Source organism: Mustela nivalis, assembly GCF_964662115.1.
Source record: "Mustela nivalis genome assembly, chromosome: 6".
Classification (NCBI taxonomy): domain Eukaryota; kingdom Metazoa; phylum Chordata; class Mammalia; order Carnivora; family Mustelidae; genus Mustela; species Mustela nivalis.
In genome coordinates, this window is record NC_139025.1 from 108,141,301 (window position 1) to 108,162,141 (window position 20,841).

The 20,841-nt window shown below is 48.3% G+C and overlaps 1 protein-coding gene across 1 annotated transcript in view; it reads left to right on the forward strand.

Moving 5' to 3' along the window:
- The window catches only part of ALDH1A2 (aldehyde dehydrogenase 1 family member A2), a 59,268-nt gene extending 40,929 nt beyond the window's left edge, over positions 1 to 18,339 (forward strand). The window contains exons 4-9 of the mRNA XM_082734444.1: positions 4,151 to 4,295; positions 5,999 to 6,183; positions 7,546 to 7,710; positions 8,604 to 8,761; positions 9,079 to 9,153; positions 16,479 to 18,339. Coding sequence (XP_082590570.1) covers positions 4,151 to 4,295; positions 5,999 to 6,183; positions 7,546 to 7,710; positions 8,604 to 8,761; positions 9,079 to 9,153; positions 16,479 to 16,551 — 801 coding nt within the window. The 3' untranslated portion in view covers positions 16,552 to 18,339. The remainder of the gene's footprint in view (positions 1 to 4,150; positions 4,296 to 5,998; positions 6,184 to 7,545; positions 7,711 to 8,603; positions 8,762 to 9,078; positions 9,154 to 16,478) is intronic.
- Positions 18,340 to 20,841: the final 2,502 nt, after the last annotated feature.

The window sequence follows — 20,841 nt, forward strand, 5'->3', positions numbered from 1 at the left end:
TATTTCATTCTTTCTGAAATTGTCTAACCCCTTAGACTTGAATTCTGGAAGCCTCTGTATTTTAGTCTCATTCGCACAGGACCTATCATATTCTGTAAGCCGACATGGAGTCAGTTCTCACTTGAACTCTTTGTTTTTAAGCATTACTTTGCCCTATTAAGGATCTCCTGCCTCGGAGTTGTATCTCTTCTCTCCACCATCTCCTTTCCCTTCTTGGGAGTGATCGTGAGGAGGGCCTCCCATCTGGGGTCATTTAACCTCAGTCCTCTCACAGAGAGAATTCATGAGCAGTAGTATATTCTCCAAAGCCCAGGTCTGTGCATAAGGACCAGAACCCTCAGACTCTAGCTTGTAACAAAGTATCGCAGAACCCTAATTCCATCGGCTCGGATCTAATGTTGAATCTGACCCAGCTTTTTCTCCAAGCTTCTCAAAGCTTCACTTCCTGAGCGCCTGCTAGGTTTATAATGCAGTCCTCTTAGCTGCCAGTCTTCTCCTGGTACAGGCCTGTGCCCCCCATTGCACCTGGCACTAAGTAGGAGAACCAGGAATGTGTGTTGAACGAAGGGGATCAGTGAAAACTGGGTTCTTCTCAGTGTCGGGTGCTGAGGCCCCTCCAGATGGATGGCTCTCCCATGGCCTCATACATCCAGTTGTTTCTTGAGGCTGAGCTGCAACTTGACCTTCTTCCAAAGATGAAGAGGAAAGGCATTATTCATCTGAGATTTGCCTTGCAGTGTTTAGCATGAATTTGGTTTCTAAGGAAAGGCTGGCAAACCACTGACACAGGAAAAATTATTCTTAGGTATTCTCTGATGACCATAGACTGAGTGAGGTTTTTGTACAGTTACCATAGCCATGAAAATAATCACTGGACAACATTCCCAGTGGCAAAACACACCAACCCCTAGAACTTTTTTGATTAATGGCAGGGAGTAAGGCTAACAAAAACCTGATGCCAGCTGGGCCATCATTGTCGTTATGAACCCCAAACATTTATTCAGCATCTTATTGTGTGTGAAACCTGCAATTTCTCTGTGCTTTTTGTTTGTTTTTCAATGTTGATCAGAAATCGGAAGGCTAGTTTTGCCGCTGATGGTATGTGACCATCATTTGTATCCACAAAGGGTGACATTCCCAGTCACTTTGAAATCAATTTGGAGTTCAGGGACAAGGTTTTAGTGGCGTGTGGCACACTGTAGGTGCTCAGTATACACAGAAAGACAGGCAGGAAGTGGAGCAGGAGGAGAGGAAGGGAGGGGCATTGAGAGAGTGACTCCCCCCCCAACCTTGTGCCCTGGCATTCATCTCCCTGGGATGTGACAGCCTCTGCCCCCCACCTGCCAGTGACCAGTTGACCTCCAGCTCTTAAGTTTGGTCACGTTTAAAATGAGATAGTACCTGCTGTGAAGGGTTTTTAAGAGATCTAGATGAGCTCAAATATGCACATGTCTGGCACAGAATGACTCAGTAAATGTTAGTTTTTTAAAAATTATAACTAATAATAAGTTCGTGAATTCCAGTGATTGCCTTTTTTTGAGAAAGCAATTGCCTGTTTATCTTCCTGGACTTTAAGATGAGTCACCCTCAGTTCATACGGATTCCATCAGGGCAGAGAGAGCCAAGAACCCTAGAATTCCTTAGAATTGGTGGTCTTGGGGGATCACCTGGTCAGGGACTTGCCACAGTGCTGCTCTCCCAACTGCCCTTGCGTGCAGTTTTCCCAAAACTCTCACTCAAGATCTCAGGCTTCAATCATAATTTTCACCTGACTGCTGTTCTCTTGCCAGAACAGTGAGCCAGATTCTCCTTTCCGTCATATATGTGTATTTTCTTCCTGAAGAAGAGAGAGAAGGGAGGATGTCTGCCTGGGAACAAGATCTTTATTAGCTTGTCTTCCCAAGGAGTTTACCTTGAGGTAGAAGACAGACGAGAGAAGCTGGCAAGGCAGGAGAGGGGCCATCTGGTTGGGGGACTAATGCCTGCCCAGTAACTTTTAGGGCTGTGTTAGTATTTTTCTACCCCTTGGAAACTAGCATGGTCCTGCAAACTAAGAAACTCTCTAGTTTCTAGAAATTCTAGCTCTTTCAGAGACATCACTATCTTTCTGCCATAGGTTTCCTCAGAATGAAAGTATATCTTCTACTTTTTTTTTTTTTTTGCCATGAGGGAGAATAATAATAAAAACTTAAAAGCATTTAATCCAGTGAATGCAGTGAATGAGTAATATTGGAGACTGAGGGAAGTCAGAACATTTCCCCAGTATTTTCGTGAAGCAGTTGATATGCACAGGCAGTTTGGGGGACGTGGGGCAGACCTGCGTGGAAAGTCTAGCAGCAGTAACTCCTTTTTCTTTTCTTTTTTTTTTTAAGATTTTATTTATTTATTTGACAGACAGAGATTGCAAGTAGGCAGAAAGACAGGCAGAGAGAGAGCTGGGGAAACAGGCTCCCTGTTGAGCAGAGAGCCCGATGCAGGGCTCTATCCCAGGACCCTGGGATCATGACCTGAGCTGAAGGCAGAGGCTTTAACCCACTGAGCCACCCAGGCGCCCCAGCAGTAACTCCTTTTACAGTCAGCTTTATTTCTCTGCATTGAACGAGGAAGAAGAAGGGCCCCGGCTTCTGCCACCCACGTATAGTTACCATGTGTGGGTACTCACTGTGTACCAGGCTGGGTTGTAAGGGCCAAGTACCCTCACTTAATCTTCAGAACAACTGCATTCTGAGGTAGATACTATTTTTAGCCCCATTTACAGAGGAGGGAACTGAGGCTCAGAGAAGTTAAATAAATTTCCCCAGGTCAAACAGTTGGTAAGTGATAAAATCAGTAGAACTTCAGGCTCCGGAGCCTTTTCTTTCAACCATGACTACGAAGCCTTGAGGAGTTAACTAGCCCAACTTGAGGATCTCAGCAAGGTTCAGGAGGGGCTGAAATGTAGCACGTCTCTTCTCCAAGCTTTTCAAATGTTTTATTTTCAGTAAGATTCCAGGCAAAGGTTGCATTTTTCATCTCAATGAGAGCAAACTGCCGATGTGGGCTCTAAGGGGACTTGGCCTTTTCTGTAACGGGACCTCTACCCTATAGCAGAGTAGCACCTGCGACAGCTCAGTTCTTCAGAAGCAGTTGCTGAGATGGAGTTTGCCATGCAGATTATGTATGGGGGATCCCTGCTGAAGGGGAGGGGGCACAAGAGGAAACTGAACTGCAATGCAGGCCTGGTAGCTTCTGCCAACAACAGGCCGCATGGCGGACCACAGATGGTCCTTTGGAGCTGTGCTGTGGTGAGCTGAAAGTGAGGGTATTTATACACCTGCCACCAGTGGATAGGCCACCCAGGGTAGGGAATCTATTGAACAAGGAAACACTCTTCATCTGAGGCCGACTCTGAAGGAGTTGGTAGCATTTCTACTCACCGAGGCAATCAATGTGTTCTTCCTCGAAGGGAGGTTATAGGTGGTACATCCCTGTTTCCATTTTGACACTTCCAATTTCCTTACAAATGCGAGTTTACACATTGATAAATGCCATCTCCAGCCCAGCCTCTTGTGTGCTTGGATTCTAAGTCAATAGGCATTGTACACATACAGACAGATCTCAGCTGTCTGGACTCCTCTTGCTTATAGAACTAAGTAGAGGTAAAGGTGTAACATCCATATTTTCTTTGAACCAAGTGATTAAAGTCATACCTGGCAGTTTTGTAAATCCATGAAGTTTGTTTTACATTCATCACGTCTTTCATGTGGAGCCAGTTGGCTTGTGTTGTGTGTGTGTGTATGTGTGGGTGGGTGGGTGGGTGGGTGTGGGTGTAAGGGGAAGAGCAGAGTCCAAAGCTAAAAGCCACATAACAGTGGTGGAAAACCTCTAGTCACATTTTGCTTGCCAGTTGCCTTTAGAGAAACCTTTCAATGATTAAGATTCCAGATTAACCCCCCTTTTCAGTGCTCTTCCCTTTGCAAAACTAAAGCAGTCTTCCAGCTCACTTCGGCATAGACATTAAATTGTGTCCCAGCTGACTTGTATCTTGTCCACCCAAGCTGACCACAGGAGCCACTCCTGCATCATCCATGGGGCTGGTTTGCCTTGCAAGATCCATCCTTGCTGCCTCTCACCGTTGCCTACAGTTGGCTTTGGCCACGGGCCATCTTAGCTGCTAGGTGTGCAAAACCCCCTTCCATTTCCTTTCTTTCAGGTTGGAAAACTTATCCAAGAAGCAGCTGGAAGAAGTAACTTGAAGCGAGTAACTCTGGAACTTGGAGGGAAAAGTCCCAATATTATTTTTGCTGATGCTGATTGTAAGTCAACAACAGATCTTTTCCCTGTCCCTGTACACTGCCTCTTGGTGCTCTCTGTTGTATCTCCACTTTTGACAGGACACTAAGGAAAAGATCTGTGAGGCTAAGAAGAAGCTTCAAGTAAAAGAACCTGGACCCTTCCTCCCAAGGGGCAGCTGGTTTAGTACTGGGGAAGAGGGCTTGCCGGTTGACAGCTGAGCAGAGTTTGTTTTCTAGACACTCCTGAGCCCCTTTGACTCTGTGGTACCACAGGGCAGGGTAGCAGAGGAGAAGGCCTGCTTCGTGCTGCATGGTGGGAAGGGCAATGGTCTAAGCCTCCCAACACCACAAATATCTTCTGCCTAGATTCTAGAAATCTGAAACTACTCAACTGTGTCTGGTGGCTTTGTAGTCCATGAAAAAAAATTTTCTAGTTCACTAGTCTTGCCACATTTTCCCAAACCCACAACCCCTTGTCTGATTAGTCCCGCCATCCTCTGTGGTGTCCGTGACTTTCAGCCAGAATGACGACACACATTCAGTCAGGTGCTTACGCCTTGGAGGTAGGACCCTCTGGCGGTGTAGAGCAGTAATTTAGGAAACCCCATATCTTCAGGCAGGATGCCCTCTCAGCCATTCTGCACAGGGATGGTCTTTATGGTTTGAAAAGCTTGCCAGGAAATCAAAATTCAAAATCTCTTCTGGTCCCTCTTTTTCTCCCTCTCATCCCACCAGACTGAGCTGCTATCCCTTTCACCACTGGGAGGTCAGAAAGCAGAAAGCAGATTGCTTGCCATCCAGCCCCAGCTTTGGAATCCGTGAAGAGTTCAGCATCAGCTTCATGCTGGTTGTCAAGAGGGATCAGAACTGTCAAACCTAAGTTTCTCGTGAGGAGTAGTTCCTCCATTGACAGGACTGATGGACTGATAAGTGACTATTGATTCATTCCGTCATTTAGCAATTAGCACACACCAGATTCGCTAGTGTATCTTGAAGTGTAAGCTCTGAGATAAAAGTAATGTGCTGCTATACAGTTACAGTAAATGCAGAGGATATTTGGGTGTCTTTCAGGAAGATCCCCGTTTCTTTTTCAATTTAATTCCCCATAATGCTAATTAAACATACAGCTACAAGGTTCTCTATAGATCAGTGGTTGCAAGTTAGCAGTCCCTAGACCCAGTGCAGGGCATACATATGTTTACCTGTCGAAATGTCACATAGCACTTTAAAATATGAACACTGTACATAAAAAATCCTGATTTCTGTTTTTTCTTAAAATTGTGAATCTGGCAACCAGTGGCTTACATTCATGCATAGCAACAGCCAGATGCAGTGGCTTTCCTTCTGAGTCTCCATCAGACCGTTTTGCTAGCTGGCGGATTCATGCCACTACATTATTCGCCCAGGCCCTTGCCCTTGGAGCTTGACACTCCTGTTCTAGATGGTGTGGTCCAGTCCCTCTTCCTACAGAAGAAGAAACAGACTCAAAGAAGTGAAGTCATCCAAGTTCAAGGTCACGTAGCCAGTCACATCAGGATCTAGTTAGAACTTGAACTAAGGTGTCTCCTCAATCCAGTGCTTTCCCCCGTGCTGCCTCCTCACCATTACATTGTGGGCTGAGAGGGGCATTACTCCTGGGGTTCTGGCAGAGGGAGGGGAGGGGGCTGCATGGACGGGCCCTCCGTGGGTGAACCACACTGAGGACACCACTCTCTCTCTTGCAGTGGACTACGCTGTGGAGCAGGCCCACCAGGGCGTGTTCTTCAACCAAGGTCAGTGCTGCACCGCCGGGTCTCGCATCTTTGTGGAGGAGTCCATCTATGAGGAGTTCGTGAGAAGGAGTGTGGAGCGGGCCAAGAGGCGCATCGTGGGGAGTCCCTTCGATCCCACCACGGAGCAGGGACCGCAGGTAGGGAAATCATAAACATTCCCTTTCTTTATCCCTGGCGAGCCCCAAACTCTCTATTGGGGCCCCAGAGACAACTTCCTTCTCCCGCCCCCTCCTTTCCCTCCCGCCTCATCTTCGTGGCTGGAATTGTAGCTGGTGAGACATTGCTTATTCCTCGTGCTTCCCTTTCCTTTTCTAAATGTCAACTCTGAAACATTAAGAGATTAAAGTTGCCTCAAGGATACTTTGGACTTTAAGGGTAATTGGGAGTCTTTTAGCTCTGAAGAAAGACTTGCATGTGACCAGAAGGAGGTTGACCCGAAAACCCAATCCCAGTCCTAACCACTGGCCTTCAAGGCATCCCTACAAATGCCACAGGCAAGGAAAAAGGGTATCTCTCTTTCTCAGAAACCCTTTATCAATTCATCTGTGGCTAAGGAATCTCCACCAGCCTGACCTACTTAGGACCCGCATATGCATAGGAGTTAGAGAGCTACTTGGCCCTCTGCTGTGTGGTTAGTTCTTATTCTGCATGCTTCGTGCGGTGTGCTGGAGAGGGCCACAGAAGGCCTTGCAGTCCACACTGTTTGGCTCTGCAGGCTCTTCACAATCATCAAGGTTTGTTTCTGGATAGAATTCTGGTTGAATCCTAAACTAGACAGAGTCTGGGAATTTTTAAAGGATATTGGGATCAGGTTGCATCTGAATCTCTAGTGTATGGGTCTTCCCGGTAAGAAACAGCATCTCTGAGGTTTGGGGACCATTTGAAAGATGACTGATGTTCCAGCCGAGTAATTCAAACTCAAGTGGAATTTAGATTTTTGTATTTGCCATCATAATGGAGCGATGACTACAACTTGGGGGAGGCCAGACTAACCGTATTTTATGGAGTAGGAAGCTAGTCCTTGCTCTTTATACTTAACCCCTTCCTCTGAAGGTGTAATAGGAGCTCCGTTAAAAATACACTCCAGTAGGATTTGAAGCAACATAGAGCTTACCCATTGTTTTCATCTTTTTAGTATCAGTACAACTTGGGGAACTGTTCATTTGGTTAGAGCAGTCAGCTTTCCCCCCATGTAGAAACTGCAAATAATCAGTTAGCCAGTTCCTCCATCATTTAGAAACATTGCCTAATTCTGTATCTGGTACTGCTGATTTGGCCCTATCCTCAGTGTAGGGCCTTTAATGGAATTTTCAATATATTGGGTTAAAGCATGCAAAGTCACCATTTCTTCAGAGGACAAAGGCTAAATGGCAGCAGTTCCCTATGACATGACTAGATATAATGGAGTTTGAAAAAAATCACAAAAGATTCTTGAGTACACACTTCTTTCTCTTTTCATAGAGGACTTTACACAGAGTCATGGGAAATTTCTTTTGTAGATTGATAAGAAACAATACAACAAGATCCTGGAACTCATCCAGAGTGGCGTGGCCGAGGGTGCCAAGCTGGAATGTGGAGGCAAAGGGCTGGGCCGGAAGGGGTTTTTCATCGAGCCCACGGTGTTTTCCAACGTCACCGACGACATGCGCATTGCCAAGGAGGAGGTAACATGGAGTTCTAATGGAAGCCTTGCCTTTCTTGGGATGGCTTCCAGAGCATTTCTTTTTTTTCTTTTCTTTTTTTTTTTTTTTTTTAAGATTTTTATTTATTTATTTGACAGGGAGAAAGAGAGATCACAAGTAGCAGAGAGGCAGGCAGAGAGAGAGGGGGAAGCAGGCTCCCTGCTGAGCAGAGAGCCCGATGTGGTGCTTGATCCCAGGACCCTGAGATCATGACCTGAGCTGAAGGCAGAGGCTTAACCTTCTGAGCCACCCAGGCGCCCCCAGAACATTTCTTGTAGATGATATTCTGGTTTGGTCTCTTTATATTTGATAGACATTCTGGGACAGTGATGTGCAAATCCCATTTTCAAAAAAATGTTAAATCAGAAGGCAAGTCAGCTAGATGGAGGCAGGTGACATGATCCTCGACTGCAATTATATTAGCCAAGAGGACAATCACAAGAGCCGAACATTGGCCTTAGTAATACACTGCCCATGGGCTAGTTCCTTTAAACATGGTTCCTAAGCTGTTCACCGGGAAGGAGAAAGCATCCAAGCTACCTCACATTTGTGTGGGCAAGGGACCAGAGCACATCAGCCAGTGTCTCCAGAGGGGTGGCTCTGAGTTCAGCAGCAATGGCTGGGGAAATCACAGAGAAAGCAGCCCTGGTGCCAACAGCGGAATTGGGGGTCGCATAGGAGGGTGGAGGGTAGGGGGCGCTACATGAACTCTAAAGTTAAACAACTCAGGCAGAGTCTGGGCGATTTTACAGTTCTGTGCTGCTAAACGTCAGTGTCATTTAAATAATGAAGGTGGAGTAAACTTTGAAATATGCAGAGCAGGTCAAGGGTGGCAGAGCACCCACCCCATGATGGCTCAAACCATTTTGTTGCAGATCTTTGGCCCCGTTCAGGAAATTCTGAGGTTTAAGACTATGGATGAAGTTATTGAAAGAGCCAATAACTCAGACTTCGGACTCGTCGCAGCCGTCTTCACTAATGACATCAACAAGGCCCTTACAGTGTCTTCGGCAATGCAGGCTGGGACTGTTTGGTAAGATAAGAATCAGCCTCAGGCTTCTGGCCATAACGCACACCACTGGCGGTGTAGGGGCCTCATAATCTCGAACACGGGACAGAAGCTTACCTTCCGGGGGGAAGGGGAAGACAGAAGGCAAGCAGCCTTCCCTGAGAAAGGATATGCACTTCTTACTGGCTAGGCCAGGAGATCAAAGTCAATTTTAAATGATAAATATTTCATATGCAAGAAAGGGAATTAGAAAATGAAACTTTTAAAGGAATACTATGATGATGGGACTACTTCAGTGCAAGCAGAATTCATACTCACGGTACTGTGTTTTCTTCTCTTAGGATCAATTGTTACAATGCCTTAAATGCCCAGAGCCCCTTTGGGGGATTCAAGATGTCTGGAAATGGGAGAGAAATGTAAGTGTCCAAAGTTGCTGGGGCCACAGAGAAACTGGGATGGCAGATACTAGCCTAGAGGAGTATGCACACGACTGTTTAGCTCTCTGACTCACCCATTCATTCCACAAACACGTTGTTGAGCACATACTTCTGCAAATGAAGCTCTGTGCTACGTGTCACAAAGACGGATAAAACACAACTCCCTTCCCTTACGTGGGGGTGGATAAAAATTAATGTACCATCTATTTCATGAAATCAGGGCTACTTTCTTGATAGAAGTGTGCCAAACATCTTGCAAGTACTGAGGAAACAGTCTACCAATTTTGCCTGATGGGGATCAGAGAAGATTTCCCAGAGCAAATAACTTTCCACTGTGTTAGGGGCGGTGCTTGCATGTGGAGGGAAGAGCAGGAACAAAGGCATGAAGGCACAACAAATAGAGAACATCAGGGCGTTTGGGGTGTTTGAAGCAGAGGTCACCAACTGCCAGCCCAACGGCAAATATGGCCAGCAGAAACGTTTCGTTTTGCCTCACAACATTTTAAAATCCTTAACTGACATTCAAAAAAGGAAGAGGCTTTCTGTAAAATACAGATTTCTTGCTTATTTTCATTCCCCCATAGCAAAATTGCTGCAGCTGTGAGCTCTAGAACTTGCCTTAATCCCGTTCCTGTTGTTTCTGGGGCCTAAATATTGGTAGCCCTTCATTTTCACACAAGCCCAAGCCCCTCCCTAAATCACCTCCTCAGCCTCTGTAGGTTCTCTGAGGCTGGGACGGCAAGGTTTGGACATAGAATGACTGGAGGGAGCTTGCTGAAGACACAGGTGAAAAGGTTGTTTTAAACCAGCCTCACAGGGCTTAGACGTTCCATGGGAGCTGCGGAGATAGCTGAGGTTTTAAGGTTGAGATTTCTGGCAGGTAGAGGATGTCCTGGCAAAGACTAGAGGAAGAAAACCCATCATGAGGGCTTTACAATAACAGTGATAGGAATCATTCATTGAACGCCCACTCTGTATATGACTTTACATCAGCTTTTTTCCCAACATTGTCTGATTTGAGTTTCACAATGATTCAGTGGGATAGATACATTTCCCCTTCACATCCCACTTGGTTCAGGTGGGGAACTGGGGCTTAGACCAGCTAAGCAGCTTGCCCTGGTCACAGAGCCAGTAAGTGGCAGATGTGAGATTTGAATGTCGGTTTCAGTGTTTTCGATGATATCCGGCCAAGGAAGCTGCGGGGCCTGGGGCAGGACTCAGAAGGGACAGAATTGGAGCTGGGCAGAGTCCACTTGAGAGGCGAAGGACCTGGAAAAAGGGAATGTAGCAGAGGAAAACTATAGTCAAGGAGATGTTATTTACAGCCTTCATATATAAATGGGAATGAGCAACATTCAGAGTGTGGATGGTAACCGGGGTCTTCCTGAGCTGACACACACTCCCCTAATAAAAACAAACAAACAAACAAACAAAAACGAAAACATTTTCCCCCTGGGGCATCTGGGTGGTCCAGTCAATTAAGTGTTCAACTCTTGATTTCAGTTCATGTCATAATCTCAGGGTCATGAGATCAAGCCCCACATTGGGGTCCTCACTGAGCGTGGAGTCTGCTTGAGATTCTTTCTTCCTCTCCTTCTGCTTCCCTCTCCCACCCCTGCCTCTTGCCCCTGCTCATACTCACTCTCTCTTAAAACAAAACAAAACAAAACAAACTAAATAAACCACTTTCCTTCCTCTTGAAGGGGGCTGGCTCCATGTTTCTTAAATCCTGTGACGCCCAAGAGGAAATATTCTTATGTCCATTCCCTCTGCCGTTATTGAATGCGTCCATTTGTGAGCCAGTGCCGGGTCATGATCAGTCTGCTAGGAAGTATTGAGTGCTTGGCTCGTAGGGGATGATATATGGCTCATCAAAGCACTTGAGATTTTGCTAGATACATGAAATATACAACATTGAAAGAAGTAGAAGAATTCCAGAGAAGACTGATTCGTAGAGGAGTGCAGGGGTGGGGGAGATCATCGTGAGCTGTAGAAGCCTGGGAAACCTTTGGATAGGATCGAATATAGGGATCTGAATTGGTCTTTAAAGGAGAGGAACATTTGGGTAGATGGAGAAAGGGGAATAATTTGCAGGGTTGGTGGGCAAAGCTAGGTAGGAGTGGAGAAAGAGGGCATAGAGGCATTGTGGGAGAAATAAGGATGGTATTTGGGACAAAGTACAGGGAACCTGTAAGACCAGCATAGAGGATTTACATGCTTCAGATACATCAGGGGGTAATTTCTAGCTCTTAGCCATTAACCTTTTAAATTAAGCATAGCAGTGAGGTTAAGAGCAGAGTTTCTAGAGTCACACGGCTTCAGATACATATCGTGATCCTACCACTTAATACCTATGCAACCTTGGACCAATTACTTAATCCCACTAAGCCTCTGTTTCTCTAAAATGGGAATAAGCCTCATTAATCTCTCTAAGCCTCATCTCCACAATGGGAATAATTATAGTACCTACCCCCAAAGGGTTGCCCTGAGGATAAAACGGTAGGATTCAGTGTTCCAGCTACCCAGCAGTGTCTGGCAAACCTCCAGAAATGTAGAGGTCAAGCAGATGAGTGTTACATAGGTGATCCTTCTTTTTCCTTATTTCTTTGGAAGTATGGCAGAATGATGCCTGAATTTCAGCCCGAATCATCAACTTCCATTCTGTCGCTGGGAACGCCATGGGGAAGTTGCTCTTGCTTGGGTCTTGCTTCTGGCCTTCAGTGCTTCCCACTTGCTTTACAGCCAGAACCCAGAATCACTCTGGATCCCCTTTGCTCAGTTATTAGTACTTTTCAGCTTTTATAAAGGTTTTGTGTACTTAGAGCTGTCTCTTCCTAACTCACATATGACCTTCACTTCCTGCTCCCACCTTTCAGGATGTGTTTAACTTGATATTCTGTGTCCTGCTTCTGTGTTTGGGCCTTCCTGGTCTCCGAAATGTTGGGACAATCCCTGGCTCTGGGAATGTTGCTCCTGCTGTTTTGTTACAGATCATTAAGAGGGTGAATCATAGGCATAAAATACAGTAAATAATTGCCGCCTGATGGAGCTCATCCCAGGCTCGCCCTGGGTCCTCAGCATGGACAGGGTTTGGGCTTGTGACATTATCCAGGTCCAGTCTATCTGCATTAGCAACCTTCCCCTTGCCTGGAGAGACGGTCCAGGAGACAGTTAGGCTGTGTCAGAACCACATGGAGAACAGTGGCCCAAGAGACCGAAAAGCAGTCTTTCTCCACTTATCACATTGGTGCTGTAGTGACTTGGCCTTCCCAGTGCAGTTTAAAAATAATTAGGCAACAGGGCTCTTTGATGAGACTCACTTCATTTTGTCTAAATCATTGGATAATTTGTCCCTACTTGCTCTCCAAACATGTTTTTTTCTTCCTGAAATGGCCTGGAGTGGTCACAAGACTTCAAATAAAAGCACCTGCCCTATCCTGGTCCCCCACTCTTCATTCGCACTTACTGCAATCCCAGAAACTCCCCTGCCCACCTCTGGACAGGACTGTTTATCTCCTGGCCTTGCAAACTCCATGTGGCTCTGGTCCCTTTTCCCACCTCTAAGAGGCACAGAGAAGAGAAGCAGCACTTTCTGGAAACTGGCTCTGTGGGAGCCCAGGAGTTCTCCCCCACAGAGCGCTGTGGAGGGCTGCCCTCTACAGGTTGCCTGATGGGCTGGCCTGATTCCCAGGGTCAGAGGTGGGGGCAGCTCACTTTAGTCTGGCCCTGCAGCCGGTTCTCCACATTTCACTCCTCCCATCCCCTCCCTTACCTCTTTTAAGCCTCTCTGAGACAAGCAATAACATAAATGTCACAAAGGGAGCACATAGAAAGAACCTCACGTTCTGAGGTTCTAAAAAAACTCATTTTAAAAACTGAGGACACAGGCTTTGAAGATGAGAAACATTATTGGAATATTTTAAATAAGGGCTTCCCAGTTTGCATGCACATGCATCTGTGCCGGTGTGCTCATATATATGTGCAGAGCGTGTGTGTGTTCATGCAGAGCATCAGTGTGTGCTTATGTGCCCGGGCATGCATGTGTGTGTGCCCGTGTGCACATACAGACATGCATGTGTGCCTGTGTGTGTGTGCGTGTGTGTGTGCCCATGTGCATGTACAGACCATGCACATGCACAGAAAGTCACCTGCGGTCAGACAGAAGGGCTTGCCAAGCGTGCCTGTCTGGGGACCCACTCTCGGAGATTTGGCTGTAGTAAATCTGGGCTAAGGCAGAGGATCTGCATTGTTAACAGGTTTCTGGAATGGTTCTGGTGCAGGTGGTCTGGAGCCCCTGCTCCGTGAAATGTTGCTGTAAGGCAAAGAAAAGAGCAGGGAAATAAATATACATCCTACACAGTAATCCCTCTTTGTTTTAGGAGTGATTTTTCTGCAGGGACTGGCTGGAGGCACCTTACCTTGCCCCGGGTCTGCTGGGTTTGGTTGGTGGCAGAGAATATAACCCAGTCTGGCTCAGAAGCAGGAACACAGGCATCCGAATGTGTCTTCACCCTGACACTCTGTGGAGCCCAGCAGGCGACCATATAGAGAGATTGGGGGGCAGCAGGAGAGGCGTGTCTGCGTTTGCACCGTAGTGTGGTTCTCCTGTAACTGTTGGATTTAACTGGACTAAGCTAGATTGGAGAGAAAGCCCCCAGAATGAGGTGGTGAATTAGCAGGAGAATCTAAACAGGGGGCCCTCAGAGACATCCCAGCAGCGCTTCTCAAAGGGTGACCCAAACAACCCCCTGCATCACCATCTCCAGGCTCCTCTCCAGACCTACTGAGGCAGAGTCTTTGGTGGGGATGGTCAGGAGTCCACAACATAAGCAAGCTCCAAGGACGGTCTTAGGTTTCCTGATGTCTGAGAGATGCCCGGGCCCTAGGAGGAGGCTCGCCTGGAGTCACAGTGCCAGGTACTGGCAGAGCTGAGTGGGATTCCTGGCCTGCTGACCCCAACTCCAGCATTGCTTTTACGGCAGATGCGAGGCCACTCGTCATTCTCAGAGCAGGCAGTGTGCCGACCGTGGTGGCTGGTGACTGCACAGGTCGTAGGGGAGGAGCTCCCCCAGCGCAGGGTGATTTTCCACATCACGCACCCAGAGATTGCGGGACCCAATACTCACACTCGAAAGCAACCACACCACCACACTCCTGACTCTGTAAGGCTTCCTTAACACTCCTCAACCCGACTTAAAGATCTGAGTGGGAGGAGATGGTTCAGGGTCTGCGCCATGTGCGTGTGCAAGCCAGGAAACCAGAAGGGAGGAGCCGCACTTCAAACAGGAGGCAGATGATGTCCGTGATGAAGAGACACTTTCAGAATTGCCCAAGGAAGGAAAGAGTCCAGAAAGAGCCAGAGCTAAGCTAGTAATAAAGACTCAGGGACTGGAGGGAGCTAATGAGGGAACCTTCTACTGAGTGGGGCCATCCAGGATTGATTCTCATTCCCGTAAGCAAAGATGGCCAACGCAGATAAGAGAAGAGCACACATACCCTGCTCTCTCCTTGGCTGCCTCTGATGTCTTGGCGGGGATGGCATGGTTATGACAACCTAGGTGACCTTGGTGCTCAGAGCTGCTGCTGGCCAAGTGATTGGAAGTTTGTGCAGAGCATAGGGTTCCTGGAAGGTAGCGAAATGAATGGCTCACAGAAGGTCTTGATTGTAAAGCCCAGTTAGATTTTACACATGATTGTTTTGGTCTTTTTAAAAGATTGATTTAATTTTGGATTCAGCGGGGAAGAGGAGAGGGAGAGAAATTCTCCAGCAGACTCCACACTAAGTGTAGACCCCAGCACTGGGCTTGAGCTCATGACCTACCCAAAACCAAGAGTTGGCTGCTTAACCAACTGTGCCACCCAGGTGCCCCATACTTGCCCGTTTTGAAAGACAGCCTTTATTAATATTTTCTTACTCAAATACATCTCCAAGTGTCCTTTTATTTTTTCCTGAGAGAGGTGGTATGTCTACTGGGTGGACCCAGGGAGGGGGAGGGCGGGTGAAAGCCCTCCCTCCTTCTTTCCCTCCCATAAGGGCCGCCTGAGCCTGAAGCTGTGGGCTCTACACGAGGTTTGCTAGAGGGCACGAGGCAGGACCAGTAAGCTCTTGAGTCCTCGGGTGGAGACGGCCACTCAGGCAGCCCTTCTCCCCTCCTGAGAGACAGTGTTGTGATAACTGGTGCCCAGGTGCTCTGTGAACACAGAGGCAGGAGGCGCTCCTCCTACTGAGATAGCCAGGAAAAGCCTCATGGACCAGTGACTTTAAAAAGAATTGCGGGGAGGGGGGGGTTCAATTTTTAAAAGAGAAAATTGGGAAAAAGTGCTTGACTTTACAATGAAATAAAGAAAAGGGGGCAAGGGCAATGAAATTGAGGTGACCTGAGGAGAGGGTACAGAGAGAAGAAAGAAAGGAGCATGGCAGCCACCAGGCTTGGCTGCAGCCCGGCCCCCTGAGGGTTGGAGACCAGCGCTGCCTGTCCAGAGGGCTAGGAAGGCGGCATCTCCTGGCTCCTGCAGAGACGGGGATCCAGCTCCCACCCCATAAACATTTAACCAGTCTCGGGGGCCACTTCCTTTGCGGCCAGTTACTTGGATTTCCTCCCTCTTTCCCCTGACTCTGTGGGGCTGTGGGCAGTCCGCATCAGGATGGTTTTTGAGGCATTGCTGGTGATCCATGCTCTTCCCTGTCCAGGTCTTTGGGTCCCCACTTCCATGTGTTAAGTCTAAGGACTTAACAAACGGGAGGGGATCCCAGCTTAGAAATCTCTGGTTTTTCTTTCAGCTAAAGTGGACTAGGTGGCCAGGAAGGGTGACTAGAACAAAGAAACATCAGGGGGTGTCTCGTGGCAGGAGTGGGTTTTTAGAGGAGGAAAGCACACCATTGTCCTCTAGAGCCCTTACTGCCAGTGGTAGAGGACACAACAGCGGGGGCCTGGACCTGGGCCTCTGCTGTCCGCAGTGTACCCCCAGGGGCATGGTCTGGGGTCTGTGTGACCGTGGGCTCAAGCTAACACGCGTGCCTGCGTCTCAGAGTAGTTGGGAACGCTGCCGCCCCTTGCTGCGCCGTGTTGTGAGGACAGGTCAGCCCTTGACTTTAAGAAACGGTCACTGCTCGTGACATGGTAGCAGCCCTCTCTGCCTCTCAGAGGAGGGCTGGGCTGTCCACTCATTAGACATTTCCTCATGGGAACCCCATGGCCTGCTGTTAGCAGGTGCTAAACGGCTCCTTCTCCGGGCCCTTGCCATCACTCAGGCCAGGCTGCCTCGGCCTCAGGTGTCTGACACTGCCTACTTCTGCCTTCCAGGGGGGAGTTCGGCTTGCGAGAGTACTCCGAGGTGAAGACCGTGACTGTAAAGATCCCTCAGAAGAACTCCTAAGAAGGCTGAGGAGGAAGGTGGAGGCCAGCCCGCAGGACCCTCCCTCTCTGCTCTCCCTGGGGGGCCCGGCTCTCAGGAATCCAAAGTCCATACTCGGTCCTTATTTAAAGATGTAAACAATGACATGTAGGCCACGCCAGTCACTGCATAAGGAAAGCAGAGCATGTGCGCACAGTCTCCTGGCACCCCGTAAGGGATCACCTTAACGATACCAAATAGTGGGGAAGGGGGGAGCAGGCAGGAGGAGTCGCTGTCGGGAACATCCAGTCTCTCTTTCCGGAGCGATGGGCTGATGTCTTTCATCACAAGGAACTTTCCTCCTGAGGAAAGGTCATCTTTCCATTGTCTCCATTTTTCCCCCTTCCAGGCTCTCCCTGCTCACCACCACTCCCCCTTCCCACCCCTCCAAGGAGATCTCAGCTGAGCTCATTTGGGGCAGATGTTTGGGCCGGGAACAATTTTCCAAGGGTTTGCAGCCAAATTACCATTTCATGTTATCCACTTCTTCAAAGCAAAACATGAAATGGTTTTAGTTAGAGCCAGACCAGACTGAGACTGCCAGGAGCTGGTACACTGCAGATGTACCGAGAACTGAGAGCTCGGGATGTTCCTGACCCAGTCTGGCTTTCGTACATCCATAAAAGACACGAGTGAGAAAGATCAGGAAAGATGCAGACCCAGAGATCACATGTAGTTCACAGCTTCTGAGCTTGCCGTTTGGTTTTAGGGTGTGTTGGTGTGCGTGTGTGTTCTGTCTTCTGGGTGATTCTGGAATAAGGCAGCAGGGGTGGGAAGGGGGTTGTTTTTCATAGACTGATAAGATCTTTTTCCAAAGCTCTTAATAATCAACCCCAAAACGAATTGAGTCAGCTCAAGAATTTGGTACCAGGTAATGCTGGGGGCCTTGGAGAAATAAGTTCACTTCTAGTACTGGCTGACAATTCGTAGGAAGTGAATTATCTCTGCAGTTGGACTCGGCAGCCGCTTCTGCCCCCCCCCCCACACACACACGCACTGCACCAGACCCGATCCTGCCAGTGCTCTGGGTGTTACTTTGGCCTATCATTGCCCTGAATGCACTGGCAGTAACCTTGGAAAATCCGGCCCAGCCTGGAGGTTCCGTTGCCATTTGCAGAGTTGCAGCGTGCCGCGCTTGCCGTCCTCCACCAGCACCCCACCGCCACGCCCAGTGGCGCGTCCACACGTGGGTTTCCCTCCCGACAAGCCTCCCGAGGGGGGGAGGCACAAAACAGCCCCTCTCCCTCCCCTCCGGCCAAACACCTCTCCTTCTGCTTTCCAGTGCATCCAGCAGCCGATGGACAGCGTCGGCTTCCTTTCCTCCTTCACTCTTTCCAGTTGCTGAATCCAACCCAGCCTGTAACCTAGATGAAGATCATTTATTTAAAAGTACCAACCATAACCTAGAGTAATGGAATACGGGCAAGGCGCATATAGCCTTCTCTATGTAATGGGTTCCTGCTTTCTAACCACACCGGTTTTCTATTTATGAGTCTCGTCTATTCATGATGTTTAAGGGAAATCTCCGTCCGCTGTTATTTACGAACGACCGTGCACTCAGTGGCCCGATGCCTCGAGAGACGCCACGCTTCTGAGTTCTCCCATGTGAATGTCATGCTCTCCTCCTCTAGCGTGTGTCCAAGTGAACATATCCATTAACCAGCTAGTTACCTTTCAACTGCAATATAGAATGTGAAAATGAAGATTTATTTCTTTTAATTTACTTAAAAAGAAACCTCTGTGCTAGCAATAAAGCATTTATATTGTGTACTCCTTGGGATTACGTGGCTGTGTTTATAAATCTTCGCGTCATACTGAGCACACTTGGGTCCTTCTCTCAGCTGCTGGGTTTTTCAGCTGTGTGGTTTTCTCTGGTTACTGAGCAGAAGTCTGGGAAAGCATTTTTATAGAACGCAGTAAACAACACCCTTGTTTTCTGACACTGCTTAAAATTTGAGTACACATGCGGTTTTATGCAGCCAACAAGTAGAATCATGTAGGAAACTGATGAAACGACTGTTTTAATTCAAAATAACCTCCATGACAGCTAAAACATAAAGAAGTGTTTAGGGCCTCATCTGAGTTGTGGGCTACACAACAGAACTGGCATTGATGATGGCACTTGGCAGTAGCTTTACTTTTATTTACTATGGGGAGATGAAGTCAAAAGCTGACAACCTGATGCCCTCTTTTTGCAGCTGCAAAAAGGAAGCTGTAAGTCGTGACTATAGTAGCAGGCAGAGCTTGTTTGCTCTCTCCGCATTTTCAGAGTTGAGCTTCTGGGGAGCGGTCTCTCCCCTCTAGACCCGCACATGTCCTGCTTCCAATGCTTGGAATCTCCACCTGAGTCCTGGTCCAGGGAGACAAAACAAAAACTAACGAGCTGGCCACAAAGGGAATCCGACTTGAGGCGAAACGTACTGCTCTCTGGCTGCTATTTCATCCCTTGGAGGAACAAAGTGAACCTGGGGCATATAGTCCTCAGGGCTCTGGGATGTACTCTGAAACAGAAGATGTGGGCTCCCTGTGATTTTACCTCCTGTCCATTAGCTTGAGCCACCAGGAAGAAAGCAAGAATGAGATGGGCATGGAGTAACCATAGAAAAGTCCTCTGGCAGGTGGTATTGTAGAGCTTATAGAAAAGAGGAACCCAGCATAAAATAGACATAATTTGATGGTTCTTCAAAGCATAAAGTCCCTCAAACCTCATCTCTTTATGGTACCAACATAAAGGCAATGGCAGCATTACAGACGTCACTAATGAAACTAACCCAGAGACAGTCCATCATTTGCCATCGGCACTATATATTTGGGGTCTTTTTTTTACTGTTAACCCCTGAGATTTCCATTGTACCTTTTCCTCCAAAACACCCTCAGTGCCTTTATATTGGTGATCTCATGCTTTATCACAACATTTTAGATTATTATCTAAAATATAAAGGACAAGAATATTATAGGGATTAAGGAACAGAAAGAAACAGTGAATACACTGGACTGCACAATAAAATAGGAAGATGCCCAAGAAAAGAGGACAATCGGAGAGGCTAACAGAGGAGGTGAATTTTGAACTGGGCTTGAGGACAGAACGTATTTCCCACAGGCAAGGGAGCAGGAAACCGGCACTCTGGGGAAACCATTATCTGCAGAGGCCCAGAGATTGGGGGAGGGGGGCGGCATTGTCATGTGATCATGAGATTGGGTGGGCACTGCGCGTGGGCAAGTGTTCAGAGTGCCCTTGGCCCCGGGGGCCAGCCAGAGCTCCCTGGTACTGTTACAGAAAATGGGGGTGGGTCCCCAGTGGTTTGGGGATGGGAGAATAACAAAGCAACATTTAGAGCCTACTGTTCTGGAGCCAAGTGGATGGCAGGGCTAAGGGGAAAACTGTACTCTAAGATGGTCCACCAAACCAGCAAGGGAACGCCAGTCTCTGTCTCAAAGCCCTTCCGGGTTGTTCTTGCCTACCCCGCTTCCTGTGAGCGCCGGAAGTACCAAGTATGCGGAAGTAGGAGCGTGTCAGTTACCCTCCCTGCTTGTGCTAGGGGTCAGACCTTTGGAGATCACTCTCCTCCGAGCCTTCCTGTGTTAAACAAACCTCCCATCCTCCAGAGTCTCCCAGTACCGCTTTGTTCTTCCGTCAGGACCCAGTCCCTAACATTTGGTTCCCTGACCCGGAAACCCATCTGGGCTGGCCTGTTGCCACTGGTTTGGGGGCAATGGTAGGACAGTGACGGAAGGGGTCAGAACCGAGAAGGTGCGCCCTACCCAAACTTCCGCAGTCTCCTGCCAGGTGGGCTGGGACCCACCAGCTCTGCTGGTCCTTCCAGACTCAAATGAGACTTGACAGGTGAGGACCCAGTCCCCACGTTGGAACCCGGTAAGTCTTGGGGCCCCAGGAGCCAGTCAGGCCCACCTGTCAGAGTGGAAGGGAAGACTTAGCACCTCTCAGAGACCTCCTAGAAGTCTCACAGGTAGGGCCTCCGGGGGTGGGAATGGGGGGAGGAACTGTAATAACTTCTGGAGTGAACGTGTGAGTGAATGTGCAGTTTGACCTGGCTTGTCAGGCAGACTGATTCTGTGGCTCCACGGTCTTGAGACTACGGAGTCCGCGTGGGCCCTAACCTGCTTCCGTGGGGACTTCATAGGGTCTATGGTGAGCCCTTCGGGGCACCAGTCTGGGTCCCAGTCTGGGACTCGCTTCGGCTAAACGGCACCCAAGTCTCCTCCGGGAGGACGGACAGGCAGGCATCAGACTGGTCTCTCCTTGGGAGGGGC